Source organism: Typha latifolia, chromosome 9 (assembly GCF_019914945.1).
Source record: "Typha latifolia isolate L0001 chromosome 9, TyphaL0001v2, whole genome shotgun sequence".
NCBI lineage: Eukaryota > Viridiplantae > Streptophyta > Magnoliopsida > Poales > Typhaceae > Typha > Typha latifolia.
In genome coordinates this window covers 1,677,365-1,694,234 of record NC_133094.1, presented here as the reverse complement: position 1 = coordinate 1,694,234, position 16,870 = coordinate 1,677,365, and the positions used below count along the sequence as shown (strand labels likewise).

At 35.0% G+C, this 16,870-nt stretch overlaps 1 protein-coding gene across 3 annotated transcripts; it reads left to right on the top strand.

The window, feature by feature from the left end:
* The first annotated feature begins 8,063 nt into the window (after positions 1 to 8,063).
* Positions 8,064 to 15,372, top strand: LOC140795532 (peroxisomal ATPase PEX6). 3 transcript variants are annotated; one of them, XR_012110308.1, is made up of 17 exons: positions 8,064 to 8,385; positions 8,896 to 9,540; positions 9,673 to 9,916; positions 10,006 to 10,147; positions 10,371 to 10,551; positions 10,690 to 10,878; positions 10,965 to 11,258; positions 11,386 to 11,457; positions 12,181 to 12,267; positions 12,360 to 12,482; positions 12,560 to 12,670; positions 12,774 to 12,812; positions 12,958 to 13,079; positions 13,155 to 13,299; positions 14,090 to 14,170; positions 14,295 to 14,498; positions 14,891 to 15,372. XR_012110308.1 is itself a non-coding variant. In XM_073148165.1 (17 exons), exons 1-16 carry the CDS (start codon positions 8,107 to 8,109, stop codon positions 14,382 to 14,384), a joined length of 2,844 nt encoding a protein of 947 aa, XP_073004266.1. In that variant the 5' UTR covers positions 8,064 to 8,106; the 3' UTR covers positions 14,385 to 14,416; positions 14,891 to 15,372. The 3 variants fall into 3 exon arrangements, 1 of the variants encoding a protein (XP_073004266.1); XR_012110309.1 differs by having other exon boundaries at positions 12,774 to 12,835; positions 14,295 to 14,416; positions 14,891 to 15,210; XM_073148165.1 differs by having other exon boundaries at positions 14,295 to 14,416.
* Positions 15,373 to 16,870: the final 1,498 nt, after the last annotated feature.

Here is a 16,870-nt window from a genome sequence, read left to right as displayed (position 1 = left end):
TTCATGATATATTCTTTTAAAGCATTATAATCATTCTGCATTGCGTCAACTTTATGCAGCAATTTTTGGAACATGCCCCTAAGTTCATTCGCCAAACCCATGTTTATACCCATGGATGTTGGTTGACTCGATCTTGCCGTGGTCACTCCGAAAGAATTGGCCTCGTGATTAGGGTTATCGTGGATTGAGTCTTCCCTTATCGGTGTGCTCTCCATTGGTTTCATTGTCGATGGTATCTTCCTTGTTTCAACTATTAATGGAGGTCTGAGGTTTGCTTGGCTCTGATATCAATGATAGGGTTACGGAACAATTCCTTCAAAATTTGAATTTGTTGTAGGAAGCAGTCCGCGCAACTAAGAGAAAATATGCACTAAATATTCTTCTGTAGTTAGAAAATTACGAAACCAAGTGGAATCGATCCATAACTCTTTGATCTACGATTTTTGTATTCACGCCCTTCGTAGATTCAAATTGCAACTAGGACGAAAACATGATATAATGCGGATGATGGTGGTGGTGACGGGTGGAGTGAAAGTTAGGGTTATGGATGATAATGGAGATGATGGTGGAGGGTTGATGTTGTTTAAGAGATAAAGACGAAGGGGAAGAAGTGATCAAGATCCCAAAGAAGAGGGAGAACTCGACAGACGAGGAAGACTAGAAGTTAGAGGAGACCTTGCCAACGGTAGAGGTAGTAGGTTAGTGAAGAAAGAGAAGGGAGATTATGATAGAGAGAATAGAGAAAAGATAGGAGGCAAGAAATTAATAATCCAATATCATTATGATTTTGGCTGCCATCCACACCTTTATAGAGGCTAGCCACACGCCAAAATAACAATTATTAACCCTAATTCTAGAAGATTCCTGTTGATCGCGTTTGAACGCGCCCGATCGTGTTCGAACACACAAAATGCGTTCTCTATCGATGCGAACGCGATGTAGGCGTTCGAACGCGGATTTCGCATTCTCTGTATTTGCGAACCTGATGTAGGCATTCACAAATGCATTCGAACTAAATGTATCATGAGCTCCATGTGAAGCTTCAGCCCTATGTCGGTCAGCTTCTTCTAGATCCTACTAGATATCATCAACTAGTCAGGGCACTCATCTACTTGACCATTACTCAGCCTGGTATCTCTTATGCAATTGGTCTTGTCACTCAATTCATGTAGACTCCTCAATCTACTCATTATATTACTCTTATACGTATTCTTCGATACATTTGTGGCACCATCACTCGCTCTCTTTTCATGTCATCGACTTTCATCTTGATTTTGCGAGCTTATTACGATGCAAATTATGCTGGTGACGAGTCTAATCGGAAGTCTACTACTGACTTCTGCATTTTTCTAGGAGATTCTCTAATTTCTTAGCATAGCAAGAAACAAAATGTGGTCTCTCTCCAGTACTGAGTCAGAGTATTGTGCTATCTGTGCGGCGACTAAGGAGATTGTTTGGCTATGTCGTCTCCTTAGTAATATGAGTGTTCTCTTACTTATCCCAACTCCTCTTCATGTCGATAATGATAGTGCTAAAAAATTCGCTGAAAATCCTATTTTTCATAATAGGATGAAGCACATTGAAGTCGATATGCACTACACTTGTCAACAATATCGAGCTGGCATTATTTCGCTTAATCACCTCAGTACTGAGGAGCAAATTGCCGACTTCTTCACAAAATCTCTTCCCCTTCTGCGTTTTGTGCATTTAGTTAGTAAACTTTCGGTTTATGATCCACCTTGAGTTTGAGATTGGAGTTATTAGATTTATATATTATTTATTTATCTTATTTTATAGTGACTTTTTATAAATAGGGGTCAGCCCCTCTTTGATCATTAAGGAAATATAAACATTTTTCACCTCTCTTCTCTTCTCCTCTCTCTTCTCTTCTCCTCTCTCTTCTCCTTCGACCTAATTTAGGGTAAACCCACTATCGTTTCAGACATCATTTCCTTTAATCTTCCTTCATGTAATTTAAAAACCTCACAAACAACATCAGGTTTTAAATTAAACTCCACAGTTAATCTTCTACTATAGGAAGTGAAATACTTCATGAATGGACAAGTATGAATTTGTTAAAATGTATTCTCCAACCGATTATTTAGAAACATCTTGCTCGCTTTCCTCTAGTCTAATTCCTTTGCTTTTGTACTCAAGTAATCACAATTACTACAAGACATCAAAAGTATAATTATCCACCATTATATCACCAGAAGTTAGATAGAAGCATGATCACTAAAAACCAGGCATGTCATTCATCATAATATCTTCATCTTACATATCATATCAACTCAACAAGCTTAAGAACCATTTCCAACATGTTCAAGATCCCCTTACCCAATCTGTCTTCTGTTACAAGCTCTAACCTAAAAATCATATCTTCACAACTTCAAGAGCCCTTTGCCCAACCTGTTTTCCATTACAAGATCTTAGCATGAAACTGTATCAATATTGACGAACTTCAAGAACTCACTACCCATCTTCTCTTCCAATCATATGAACTTCCACAGATTTCAACAACCCATCACCTAATTTGTCATCCATTATAACAAGAGCTTAACCTAAAATTATATCAAATTCACAAGCTAGCTACATATAGAAACATGATCTCTAAAAACCAGCGAGAGTGTCACGAAGATAAAGATAAAACATGTCATCTATTAAAATATGTCTCAATCATAAAATCTTGTCTTAGAAATCACATCAATTCAACAATTTTAAGACTCATCATCTACTTTGTCTTACAAATCATATCAACTTAAAAAAATAGGAGAATAAGTAGAACATGTAGTCTATCATAAATATCTTACAGATCATATCAACCTTAAGAATCATTATTTAACATGTCTTTAGATATAAAATTTAACATAAAAGTCATATCATGACAAGTTCAAGATCCCCTTACTCAATCTGTCTTTCATTACAAGATCTTAACATGAAATCCGTATCAATATTGACAAACTTCAAGAACTCACTACCCATCTTCTCTTCCAATCATATAAACCTCTATATTTCAACAACACCCAATTTTGTCATCCATTATAAGATTTTAACCAAAAAAACTATAGCAAATTCACAAGCTAGCTTCAGATAGTAGCATTATCACTAAAAACAGACAAGGGTGTCACAAGGAGACAGATAAAATTGGAGATCAACTAAAAATGTAAAAATATGTCTTCAATCATAAAATCTTATCTTACAAATCATATCAACTCAACAATTTTAGGAACCATCATCCACCTTGTCTAGAATAATAACATTTAACCTTAAAAATAATCAAGTTTCATTATCCAACCTGACTTCCATTATAAGATCTTAACTTACAAATCCTATCAATGTTGACAAAACTCAAGAACGCATTACCCATTTTCTCTGCCAATCATAAGAACCTCCAGAGATTTCAATAACCAAATCACTCAACTTGCCATCTTATTATAAGATCTTAACCTAAAAATCACATCTATATTGACAAACTTTAAGAACTCATTACCTATCTTCTCTTCCAACCATATGAACTTTCACAGATTTCAACAACCCAATCATAAGAACCTCCAAAGATTTCAATGACCAAATCACTCCAACTTGCCATCTATTATAAGATCTTAACTGGTATCTCTTCCATCATCCATCACCCAATTTGTCATCATTATAAGATAGCCTCAAATCCTCATCAATTTCACAAATTTCAGACAGTATTATGATCACTACAAAACAGGAAACTAAGTAAAACATGTCTTCAATCATAAAATCTTCTTGCAGATGATATCAACTCAACAACCTTAAGAACCATCATCCAACTTATTTTCTGTTATAACACAACCTTAAGAACCATCTTCCAACTTATTTTCTGTCATAACACAACCTTAAGAACCATCATCCAACTTATTATCTGTTATAACATCTAACATAGAAAGTTCATATCTTGACAAGTTCAAGAACCCATCACCCAACCTGTCTTCCATTTTAAGATCTTAACCTATAAATCCTATCATCATTGGCAAACCTCAAGAACCTATTACCCAGTATCTCTTCTAATGAAATGAACGTCCACAGATTTCAAGAACGCATCACCGATTGGCCATCCGTTGTAAGATCTTAACAAAAAAATGGTATAAATTCACAATTATCCATCGTCTCTTGCAATTAAATGAGAGTAGATTTCAAGTCACCCAATTTGGCATCAACTCAACAACCTTAAGAACCATCATCCAACTTATTTTCTGTTATAACACAATCTTAAGAACCATCATCCAACTTATTATCTGTTATAACATCTAACATAAAAAGTCCATATCTTGACAAATTGGCCATCCGTTGTAAGATCTTAAAAAAAAAAAAAGGGATAAATTCACAATTACCCATCGTCTCTTCCAATCAAATGAGAGTCCACAGATTTCAAGTCACCCAATTTGGCATCAACTCAACAACCTTAAGAACCATCATCCAACTTATTTTCTATTATAACACAACCTTAAGAACCATCTTCCAACTTATTTTTTGTTATAACACAACCTTAAGAACCATCATCCAACTTATTATACCATCATCCAACCTGTCTTCCCTTATAAGATCTTAACCTACAAATCCTATCATCGTTGGCAAACCTCAAGAACCTCAAATGAGCGTCCACAGATTTCAAGAACGCATCACCAATTGGCCATCCGTTGTAAGATCTTAACCAAAAAAAAAGGGATAAATCCACAATTACCCATCGTCTCTTCTAATCAAATGAGAGTTCACAGATTTCAAGTCACCCAATTTGGCATCCATTCTAAAATCTTAACCTAGAAAATATATCACACAAGAACCCATTACCTATAATCTCTTCCAATCAGATGAACATTCAAAGATTTCAAGAACCCATCAACCAATTTGACATCCATTATAAGTTCTTTATCTATAACCGTATGAAATCCACAAGAAGAATCCATTATTCATCATCTTCAAATCATATATGGGATCCTATATGTGTAGATTTCCCAACAGAACCAATAAAAAGTAAAATACAAATCAGAGTTATGGCATTCAATCTCATATTGCGAGAAATCCATGAATTTCTGGGGGCAGACAGAGACGAGCAAAAATAATTGAAAAGTCTACTATTTAAAAGAGAGTAAAATGACCCGAAATCCCAAGAGCTAATCTAAAATCACCTGCTTGATTGACAGGCACCAGAAATGAGTTAACAAATATGAAACAAGACCTACTCCCTCCCATCCCAGGAATAATAAAGAGTTATCTCCCTCTAATCACCAACATTGGCATAAAAAAAGTAGGAATGGATAAATAACACATAAATCGAGGGTTATGCGGATCCTCAGACATATATGAAATGGAATAATGTCCAAGATTTCAAGAACCCATCAACCAATCTGGCATCCATTATAAGTTATCTAAAACCGTATTAATCGGCAAGAAGAATCCATTACTTATCATCTTCGAATCATAGGAACCTCCACAGATTTCAAGAACCCATCACCCAATTTGGCATCCATTGTAAGATCTTAATCTAAAACCGTATGAAATCTACGAGAAGAATCCATTACTCATCATGTTCGAATCATATGAACGTCTACGGATTTCAAGAACCCATCACCCAATTTGGCATCCATTGCAAGATTTAATTTAAAACCGTATGAAATCCACAAGAAGAATCCGTTACTCATTGTGTTTGAATCATATGAACGTCCATGGATTTCAAGAAGCCATCACCTAATTCGCTATCATCCATGATAAGATCTTAACCTAAAAATCATATCAAATCCGCAAACTTCAAGAACCCATTACCCATCTTCTCTTGACAAGCCAAGAAAAATCATATCAACTGGACATCGTTCAAGAACGCATCACTCAATCCAAACAGAGATTTTACAATGTTAAAGAAAAAGATCACGGAAAACAACTCAAAAGGAATCATATCCACTGGAGAAGGAGAACAGCAAGAAAGGGATTCGATCTTTGAAAAACTCAAATCTTTACTCAGCAAATAGATTCTTGAACGATCGAAATGGACTAACCTGGAGGAATCTTGAGAAGTTTCCTGAACACTCACCTGGAGGGATCTTCGAGATTTCTTGGGAGGCAAGGCGATCCCAGAACCATATAATTGCATTGTATCCTGAGTCTTTTCCAGCGGTCTCTCTCTTCAGCTTTCCTCTCTCTAAATCTTTCTTTCGTTAAACCCTTTGCCCCTTTATTTATAGAGAGACATATGACCGTTGGAGTCTTGGAGAGATGGTCATTGAGGAGCATAGATGTAAATAGGCTTAAGTGAATTTTCAATTTAAGCCCTGCATTTCCATATTTTTATGATTTTCCAACAAATCATTAACACTATTTAATTTACAATTGGTTCTCTCCATAGAACACAAACATAAGTTACATAATTACATTTACCCACCACAATGCTGATTAATTTTAATACCCATCCTTCAGAAGACCGCATCAGACCAAAGGTGGCAACCTCTTGAAAATAATTAAGATCATCCAGCTTAGCAAAGTCTGCACCCTCCCTGCCACGTGGCTTAGTCGGTCGTACCAGATAAAAAGTACCTATGTGGCTATGTCTTGTCGTTGACCGTTGTTTTAATATCTTCACATGTAGAAGGTTTCTCGCACTGATTAAGTATACCGACGTCAAGGACGCCGATCGATGGTATCATGAGACTGCTCGTTTGACGGTCGGAATCAGTCCGTACTGAGTCACCTTGTCCATGACATGACATGGTATCTGACATGAAGATATATACATAATGTATAACTCTATTTATTTTTTAAAACATAAATATTTTCTATTGAAAAGATATGACAAAAGAAATAAACAAATTTTTTTTATTATTTAAATTGACAAATTTATATTTTAAATGTTTAAAATAGTCTAATTTGAATATACTTATTAGAGATAAAATTTTAGAAAATTAAATAAATTTCCTAATGCATATAAAATAATATCAATCGAAGTTATTACGAGAAAGATATAAACAAAGGAGTGAAAAAATAATTTTATTATATAATGGCCAAATTTAAAAATGATCATTAGATAAAATTTTTAAAAAAATTAAATAAGCTTTCGATGCATGCAAAATAATGTTAATTAGAGTTTACATTGAAAAAATCTATCACTACTGCTATAGCAGGGAGATGAATAAAGATTTAAAAAGTTGTTGTGCAATTTTTTATAAAAATAATAAGGAGGAGGACGAGAAAGAGACGGTCACAGCTCTTCTCTCACACTTAGTCGCAACTAATAAAGAAAAGTTTTCTTTTCAAAATACTATATATTCTGTGTATAAATGAGAAACCTGATTTGTTATTTCTCTATACTTTATTAAATAAAAAACAGAGTTATTAAAAAAAATTAAAAATAAGGCAAAAATAAATCGATCAAATATTGAAATAGGAAAGATTTCCAAATAAAAATATAAAATGGAAAGAAAAAGCAACATAAAACAGACGCTCGTATTCGTAAGGATAAAGTCTGAAATAAATAGAGGATAAGAATTTATCACTCCCATGATCCCATCACGTCTTATCACGTTGTTTAATTATATGACCCATTTGCTGTTGGGATAGAAGTGGAGTAAAAAATAAACCACTGTCTAAAAGTTGCAACTAAATGGGCTATTAGAATAAAACAAATTATGTAATAAATAGGGTTATTATTTTTACTATTTCATTCCAGTTCTGAGCTGAATTAAAAATGTGATAAATAGGGTTAATCCTACCTTTGTCATATCACTTATTTGCCCTCTAACATGTCTTTCAACCTTTTTTTCTTTATTGCTCTATGATTTAACTTAGGAAGTGTTTGATTATTAGAAAGTGAAACAATTTTTTTCTATCAAAAATAAAATTAAAATTAGAAAGTAGAATTATTTTTAGTAAGTAAGAAAACTATTTATTTAATTTATTTTTACAACTAAATATAAAATATAGAGAGGTTTTTGAAAGTAAGTATTTTTTTTTTCTCACACTCTCTGTCAATCAAACACCCAACTGTAAATTATAGTGAATTTAGTTTAGTATATATTTTATCATATCTTTTTTTTCTTTTTCCCGCAACCGAACCCCCGCCCTAGTTCCTCTCGCTCTCTCTAGTCTTTACCCATGACGGTGGAACGACGACGAAAGCCTCTGATACTCGCGTCGAATCGAGCCATCCTCGAATCTGTGTTCAATCCCGTCGTCGGCGCCGAGGACGGTGGAGGAGATCACCGCCGGCGGTCTTGGTTTGCATATGATGATTCGCCGCTGCGATTGGCCGCCGGGATGCTCCGGTTCTCCGACGATGGTAGCGGGGGAGGCGACGAGTTTAACGAGATTTCGTCGTTCGTAGGGGTGTCTACCTCTGTTTTGAGGAGGCTAGGGATATTTACTGGATCGCTGGTATGATTTCTCTCTGTGTCTCGTTTTGGTGCGCTTGAAATCATCGGTTCTTCAATTCTATTGTGATCTTAGACCTTCTGTTATTGTTCTAGCTTTTGTTTTCATTCTATGAGAAGCTGATAATTGATGTAAGTTATGATGTCAGTCAATTTGTTGGGGTTACACTTCTCTTCAGCAACCAAAATACCCACCATTCTGATCCATCTTAGTAAATATTTTCTCGTCTCTCAAGTACTTTCAGCACAATTTATCAGAAATGATTGAAATCTATCTAAATTTCATGTTCATAAGGTACGATGTGTATGTTGATGGTCCACAATTTTGTTCCCTTCTGTATACGTTCTCCTATGTTAATGACACGTATTTATCCTAACATGAAATTCTATAGAAACAAGTAATTCTTCTTTCTTTTCTTTGGTCAGGGCTGCTATAATAGCACTGAAGTTCTCTCCTTTGTGCTTGAACTGTAGGATGTTCTTTTACTTAGTACTAATTTATTGTCAATTGAAGGTTCAAATCAAGAATCCCAAGAACAATGTTGAGAGGATCGTTAAAGCTGTAGTCCTTGATCGTCTACTTTTGCATGACATGAAGAGAGAAGACCCCGATTTGACAACCTCAACATCACCTTTTACTCATGTAATGGGTGTATTACCTACTTGCACATATCCAAAACCTGCCCATTTTCCCTTGGATGAGGAGGTTGCTTATGTTAGTCCACTTTTGGCATTTAACCTTGGATTGCATGTGTCATGCATTCCGTTTATTTGTCAGAGTGGAGAAGAATCTTCTGAATATCTAGCTGAAGGCAAAGGCCATGAAGCAGCACTTGATGGAACAAATGATTTTTCAGCAGATGTAGAGCTTGTTCCATGGCTTCAATTGCCTAAATATGCTTCGCATGTACAAGCTTCTTTTGTCAGGATACCTGAATGTGGTGTGCTTTCATCTCTGAGGGGAAAGTCAACTATTGAAGAACGTGATCACCAAGATTTGATAGATTCAGCTCTCCATCAGTACTTTAGAGTGGATCGGTTTCTGGCAAGAGGTGATGTGTTTTGTGTTCGTAACAATTGGAACTGTCACTCAGACTTGTCTCTCATTTGCAATGAGAAGGACACCAAAAGTCCTTCCTATAACATGATCTATTTCAAGGTAACCTTCTTGATTTTCTTCCTTCAGATAATCAGAAATTTCTTTATTTCTCTGCCTTTAGATGATCAGAGTTTATTAGGTATGTATCTGAGTAACTGACTTCTTACAATTGGAACTTCTATGGTTTCTTAGATTATTGCTATGGGGCCCTCAGATGAACCCATTCTTCGAATCAATTCTAAAGAAACAGCATTTGTGCTGGCAGGAGGTGTATCTTCTGCAATCCCTCCTTATGATTTTGTTGTCAGTTCTAGAGATCTGACACCCTTGCAAGACGAGACAGTGAAGAGTTTGGCATCTGTCCTTGCACCAACGTTATATCCTCCACATATATCATCAAGGTTCAGGGTTTCTGTTTTCTTATATGGTCCTTCAGGTGACATTCTGTTCTCTTTGAAAACAGATTATCTATTTATTTCACTATTGAAATTTATTTTGAGGTAAAGTCGATAATGTATCATATAGGGTGTGGTAAACGGACTGTTGTTAAATATGTTGCTCGTCATCTTGGGTTGCATGTGGTGGAATATAGCTGTCATGACCTAGTGTCGTCCTCAGAGCGAAGACCATCTGATGCACTAGAAAGTATCTTCAAAGAAGTTAGTAGGTACTTCTAGATTTCCTTTTTTTTCAGTTTGGAGATGTTCTAGGATTCTAAACTTCAGGTCACTTTGTAATATCTGTTGAGAAATCTGTTATACTTTCAGTTTAAGTGCACTTGCTCTTTTTTTCTTTTTGAAGAAGTTTCAAGGTGGCAAGTTCTGTTACATTGATTTTTACTGGTGATAGCTTGTGTTAAATAATCTTATGCCGAGTAAGTTTCCGTACAGGTATTCACCTTGTATACTGATGCTTCGCCAATTCAATGTCTTGGGGAGTATATCTTCTGCTGAAGGTCCATCTTATTCGGCAGCCATGGCCTCACAAGTTGCATCAGTTATTAGGGAGTTCACAGTAGCACATCCAAAAGATGAGGACGTCCATCTGGCAAACACCGTAGATGGCAGTTTGGTAAGTTGTTTTCCTATCATTCTCCGTACTCTTACAGTTTGCTGAGACTCCTGTTAGTAGAGGCGCACATTTCTTTTCATCTTTTATCTGTTTGTCGGTACATAACTTACATTCTTATTTTGGTATCCTTTGGTACAGTATCTTGCTGAATCTGAAAGAAGAAGGCACAAAATAATATTAGTTGCAGCTGCAGACAGTTCTGAAGGTCTGCCACTACCAATTAGGCGCTGCTTCACTGATGAGATTAGCATGACTTCCTTAACTGAGGAACAGAGGGCCAACATTATATCACAGTCAATTCATTCTTTTACCAGGATCACTGATGAGGTAGTTTTCCTTGAATTACCAGAATCTTGAGGAAATATATGTGCTGAAATTTAACTTGTCTCTTTTCCTCCATTTTTTTCTTGCAGAGCATTACTGATGACTTTCTAAAATCTCTTGCCGCTCAAACTTCAGGTTTCAAGCCAAGGGATTTAAATGCTTTGGTCGCTGATGCTTCTGCCTCTTTTGTATGCAGAGTTTTTCCTCAGAAGAATATAATTAAAACCACTGAGCGTGATGATAACAGTTCTGCAAGCTCTATGACCATTCAAGATAACAGCAAATTTGATACATTTGGAGTCATGAGGTTAGGAAAGGAAGACCTTTTAAGAGCTTTGGAACGAGTAAAGAAAAGGATTGCTTCTGCACTGGGTACGCCAAATGTAAGCATTTTCATTACCGTACCTATATCATTTTCTGCTACTGGTAACAGTTTGTTCATAGAATCTGTATCACTGAATATATTGGACAGATTCTGAGATTCACTTGGTTGTGTAATACTGTACTTAGGTACCCAATGTCAAATGGGAAGATGTTGGTGGACTTGAAGAAGTGAAGAAATCAATTTTGGACACTGTTCAGGTAAAACTAGATCAACAATATGAAGTAAATGGTAAACCAGTCTTGCTTCCATTTGCTCATTGAGGACGCTTGTGTACCTTTATGTGCATTTGATAAAAACTTGGTGGGTAAAGCAACTACAGTATACCACACCTACAAAGTCTTTTACTTTAATTTTTTTTTAAACCATGCTACTACTAGAGTGCTCATTGTTCTCTTGATCTGGACTATAACCATATTTTGAGGGATTTATTGGTCTAAACTGCAACCAGGCAAGTAGGTCACAATAGCCCTAAAGGTTTTATGGTAAGTCCCTGTATTATCTGATTTTGTTTCGATTTGGCATTTGGCACTAATTTCTGATGAGTCAATGTCAGATCATAATTTCTTTTCTGGAACTTTTCATCTTTTGCATTGTGCTCTAACCGATTCCCAAGAAAGAACTTGATTGATGGTGATGATGATAATGATGAAGCAATTGGCATTTATTTCTTTTGAAATAAATGCAAAGGCTATGTATTCAAACACAGCATTCTTCATTTTCTGATGGATTTATAGAGAAATGGGTGTCTTTCTTTTGTGCTCATCTCCTAAGGCATCACCGTGTTTCTTAACTTATAGTTCGCACTGGCTTTTGCTAGGCTGTCTAGTTGAGATGCATGATTTTGTTATCTTTAGTCCTAAGTAGTTTGCCTTCATTTCTCTATGTAAGGTACTAAGATCTGTAATTGGGTGATGTTTCAGTTACCTCTCATCTACAAGCATTTCTTTTCATCTGGAATACGAAAGAGAACGGGTGTTCTGCTTTATGGACCTCCAGGGACAGGGAAGGTTAGTTCACTTTTTCTTTTTGTTTGACCATATTATATCAATTCCAACAAATAAAGCTTCTTACTTGAAGCTTCATTTTGTAAAATTTTTAGACACTTCTTGCAAAAGCTGTGGCAACTGAGTGCTCGTTGAATTTTCTGAGTGTAAAAGGACCGGAATTGATCAATATGTATATTGGTGAATCAGAAAAGAATGTTAGAGACATATTCCAGAAGGTACCTAGCTTTGTTAAACCATATTGTTATATAAAGTTGTATATGTAGAGGGTACTAGTTCTTACCTCCTCTTTCAGGCAAGATCTGCACGTCCATGTGTGATATTCTTTGATGAGCTTGATTCTTTGGCTCCTGCTCGAGGAGCCTCTGGAGATTCAGGTGGAGTCATGGATAGAGTGGTTTCTCAGGTATGGTCACTCTGCCCTAGGTAAATGACAATCTGCACTTTACATATCGAAGATCTAAATTGATTTATAATGACTTCATTTGGTTAATATTTGTTCTTTCTAGATGCTCGCGGAAATTGATGGCTTAAATGAATCCAGTCAGGTTGTTTTCCTGGCCATACAAATGTATAATTTATTTACTAAATTTGAATGAGCCTACTATGTGAACCATGAGCTTTTCACTTTCTCCTTTCCAGCCAAATTTCGTTTCGCTGTGTTTGACTTCTTGACTTTTATCTCATTTCCAGGATCTATTTGTGATAGGGGCAACCAATAGGCCTGACCTCATTGATCCGGCGCTTCTCCGCCCAGGCCGATTTGATAAGCTTCTTTTTGTTGGAGTAAACTCTGATGCATCCTACAGGGAGAGGTTAGTACCTTAGTTTTGTTGTTATTACTGTTGATATATTAGGTCATATATATGATTTTCACCTTACAATGACAGGGTTCTTAAAGCACTCACACGTAAATTTAAGCTCCACGAAAATGTTTCGCTACTCTCAGTAGCAAAACGGTGTCCTCCGAATTTCACTGGTGCGGATATGTACGCGCTATGTGCAGATGCTTGGTTTTATGCTGCAAAGCGTAAGGTATCACTGTTATTTCGTGTGAAAGTAGCCAGCACTATATGTCTTTCAACTAAATGTTGTTTCATCAATTCTTAATATCAGCACAGTTGATCATGACCATCCAGCTCTTCACACCTTTAATATATCTTTCCCAGCTCCAATATATGATCAATTTGAGGAACAATTTTGGCATGTATGGGTATGCTTAATGAGCATTCCGTCTGGTATATAATGGACAATGGATTTGTGACTATAATTATTTATAGACCTTTAGAGATGTTCTTTTCTTCCCAGTAGAAAATGATCACATTGGTTGTTTTTCTTGGTTTATTTGTGCCCTAGACCAGATATAGGCTTTTACACAAGATTCATATCTCCATTTGTTTTTCTGGACTTTAAAGTATATAAGAATTTCTACAATATATTATTCAGTTGTATAACCTTAATTGCGTGTAATATTGTTAGCCAACCCCAAATAGTTGGGAGTTGGGACTGAATGCTTAGTTGTTGATGCACGTAATATTCCACTCCACTGCTGTAGCTTATGCATATTATGCACCAAATGTATATAAGCTGTTGTTGTTTTAAGTGAAACTATAGTATTTTTGCAGCATCCCTCATCTAGCTTATCTTCTTCCCCAGGCACTGATTTATATTTTACCATCAAGAACGATCATGATAGTTGACTTTGCTAATAGTCATCATCTGTATGGCTTATTGGTTAACACGTCAATTGAGTTGGTTTGATCACTAGGATGTCTTGATTATGGATTGTTGTATAATTTCTTATAATTGCTCTCATCTCGTGCAGGTGTCAAATCATTCTCCAGATACTTCAAATGTTGAAGATAAAACTGATTCAGTCATTGTTGAATTTGATGACTTTGTCAAAGTAAAGCATTAGCACAATTTTTTTTTCTCCCGGAGCTATTTGATTCCCGAATGATTTTGGTATCTTCTGCCTAATAATAGCCTGTCCGCTTTTAATGATCGAAATGTCTTTCACTGCTGCACAGGTTTTAGGAGAAATTTCACCATCTCTGTCTTTGGCCGAACTGGAAAAATATGAACAGCTAAGGGAAAAGATTGAAGGGCCTGCCAGATGAGCCAAAACACATTGTTCAGAATTCATATCTATGTATATCTATCACCTATCCTCATTTTTTTGTTTATTTTAGGTCTCATGTCTGCGACTTTTAGCAGAACACCGAATACAAATGGTATGTGGTTTTCCCTGTCATGGGTATAGTTAGTACCAAGAATGTAGAATTATTAGGCAGCTCAGGTAGTTTCCACTTTCCAAGCTACACTTCACTGGAAAACCTTGTAGATCATATACATTACAAAACTCTTTCTTTATGTTAGCCAGTTTATTTGCTCTCTTAGGTCACTAGGCATATTTAATATGCATCTAGTTCATTGGATGTCAGTGGAAGTTATAATTTGGTCATTTGAACAATTTATATCTGCTGTTCGAGTTGCCTTTCATCACATCTTTGTCCCTTAATCAACTGCAATCTAAACTACAACATTCTATTGCAACTTCTTAATTACATATGTGGGTTACTTTCTGCCTTCCTACTAATTTTTTTCAATGGTTGAAAACCTACAGCTCATTCTGCAAGTGGGAGTACGACTCTTTGCAAGACCGATCAGCTAGTGAAAGGAAGCTACAGGAAGGCACAAATTTGACTCTTCTTTTTCTTTTTCTTTTGCTGTTGTTGTTGCATATTTGTTGTCTCAATTCATTTCCCACTTCGCTGCATGCTTCATAGATGTATAATAAGGGCAGAAAGGAAATAAAAATAAAATAGTAAATTACAGTTTACTCCCCAAGTTTTGAACCAATTTTAACTTATTCATTTACTTAAACCTTCCAGTGGTTCATTTGCCGATGTAAAAGACAATTATTCATTTAGGATTATAGTCCAATGTACTGGCTGTAATTTGGTGTGGGTCACTCGAAAGAGGAAGTTAAAATTGGCCCAAAGCATTGTGAGGTACATTTTAATTTTCCCTAAATTGATTGTACTGATCATTATACTGAGCCCATTTTTTGGCCTACATTATGTAATAAATTGATTGATAAAACCATTGGAATGTGAGTCATAACTTACAGTTTTTGTTTAGCATTTTTCATTTTATACCTTACCATTTTTATAGTTTACACTCGTGTCTTTAATAGTTTTAATTCCAACCCTTTATTTTCTTACTAAATTACAATTTTGTGTGTTCCTTTTTTTTTTCAAAATGTAGTGACAAATGTTAAGATTATTTTTGAAAATATGACAAAAAATAAAGGTCGCTGTGTGATTCAATGAAATATAGGGTAAATTAAAAATAACGAACATACGAGGAATGGAATAATAAATGTAAAAATAATTTACACTCATGTGGTTATGCCAAATTTAGAGTGCCTTCTTTTGTTTTAACGTAGAGCGGTTAATTTTAATATAAAAACGTTAACGCTTTTTATTTTGCAACAATTAAATAATATATTTTTTTTGCGATTTTCTTTTATTTTTTTCAATCATATACTTTTCTTTCATCTCAATCTTTCCTATTTTTATTTTTTATATTAAAAATATTTTAAAAGGAGATGATAAAAATGACAAAATAATCAAAAGCTTAAAAGTTTTAACAGAAAATTACCTTTACCATTAATTTAGATGAAAAAGTTCAACCGGGGGGTTTAAATGTTACATATGAAAGTTCGAGGAAACACTTTTAAAACTTTGATCTAACTATAATAAATAAAATATATTTTCCTAGAAAATAAAAATCAAGACTGTAAATGTTTTCTAACAATATCAGTTAGTTGAATTATCTTTAGTAAAGATATTTTTTTTTCACCTTTTGAACTATTATTCTTTTCTATCAATAACTCGTAGAACTTTCTATTTTTACATAATGATCTTTTAAATTTTTATTTTTGGTACATAATGACTCTCCTAATAGAAGGGTCAAATTAGATATTTTTAATATTTCAGAGAGCCATTATGTACCAAATTTAAAAAAAACAAGTTATAGTAGAAAAGGGTTATAGTTCGAAGGAGTAACATAGAAATTATCTATTTGTGGTACTATCTTGAACTTTCTTTGGAAAGAATATTTGACAAATATTTCTAGTCATATGAAGCATTGAAATCTTTGGTATAACCAACCAAACTAGTTTATAAATAGAAATAGAACTCGTCAAAATGGTCACTTTGCCATATGATTTGGACTGGAAATAACTCCAAAGTTAGCCTAAAATATTGACTTCAGGAACCAACCTCCTTTAGGTCTCAATCATGCCCTCCAAATCAACCATTGCAAGTTAAAATCCAAAGATTCTAAGCAACTTGTGATTGTCACCATCATCTCCTTGCCATGCTTTTCTATGTCGATCATGGAGGATAAGGATCAAGAATAATCCAAGTTCAAATTGGGGCAAAAAATAATGAAATTTTACGTTCTTGAAAGGATTTAAATTCCTTGATCAATAGATTTTTCAGACTAACAAATTCAGGTAATAACTTCCATTTTTCTTGGTGTTTTTTTTTTTAAATTTTTTTTTCTTTTTTCACATGCCATCAATCCTCTTATATTT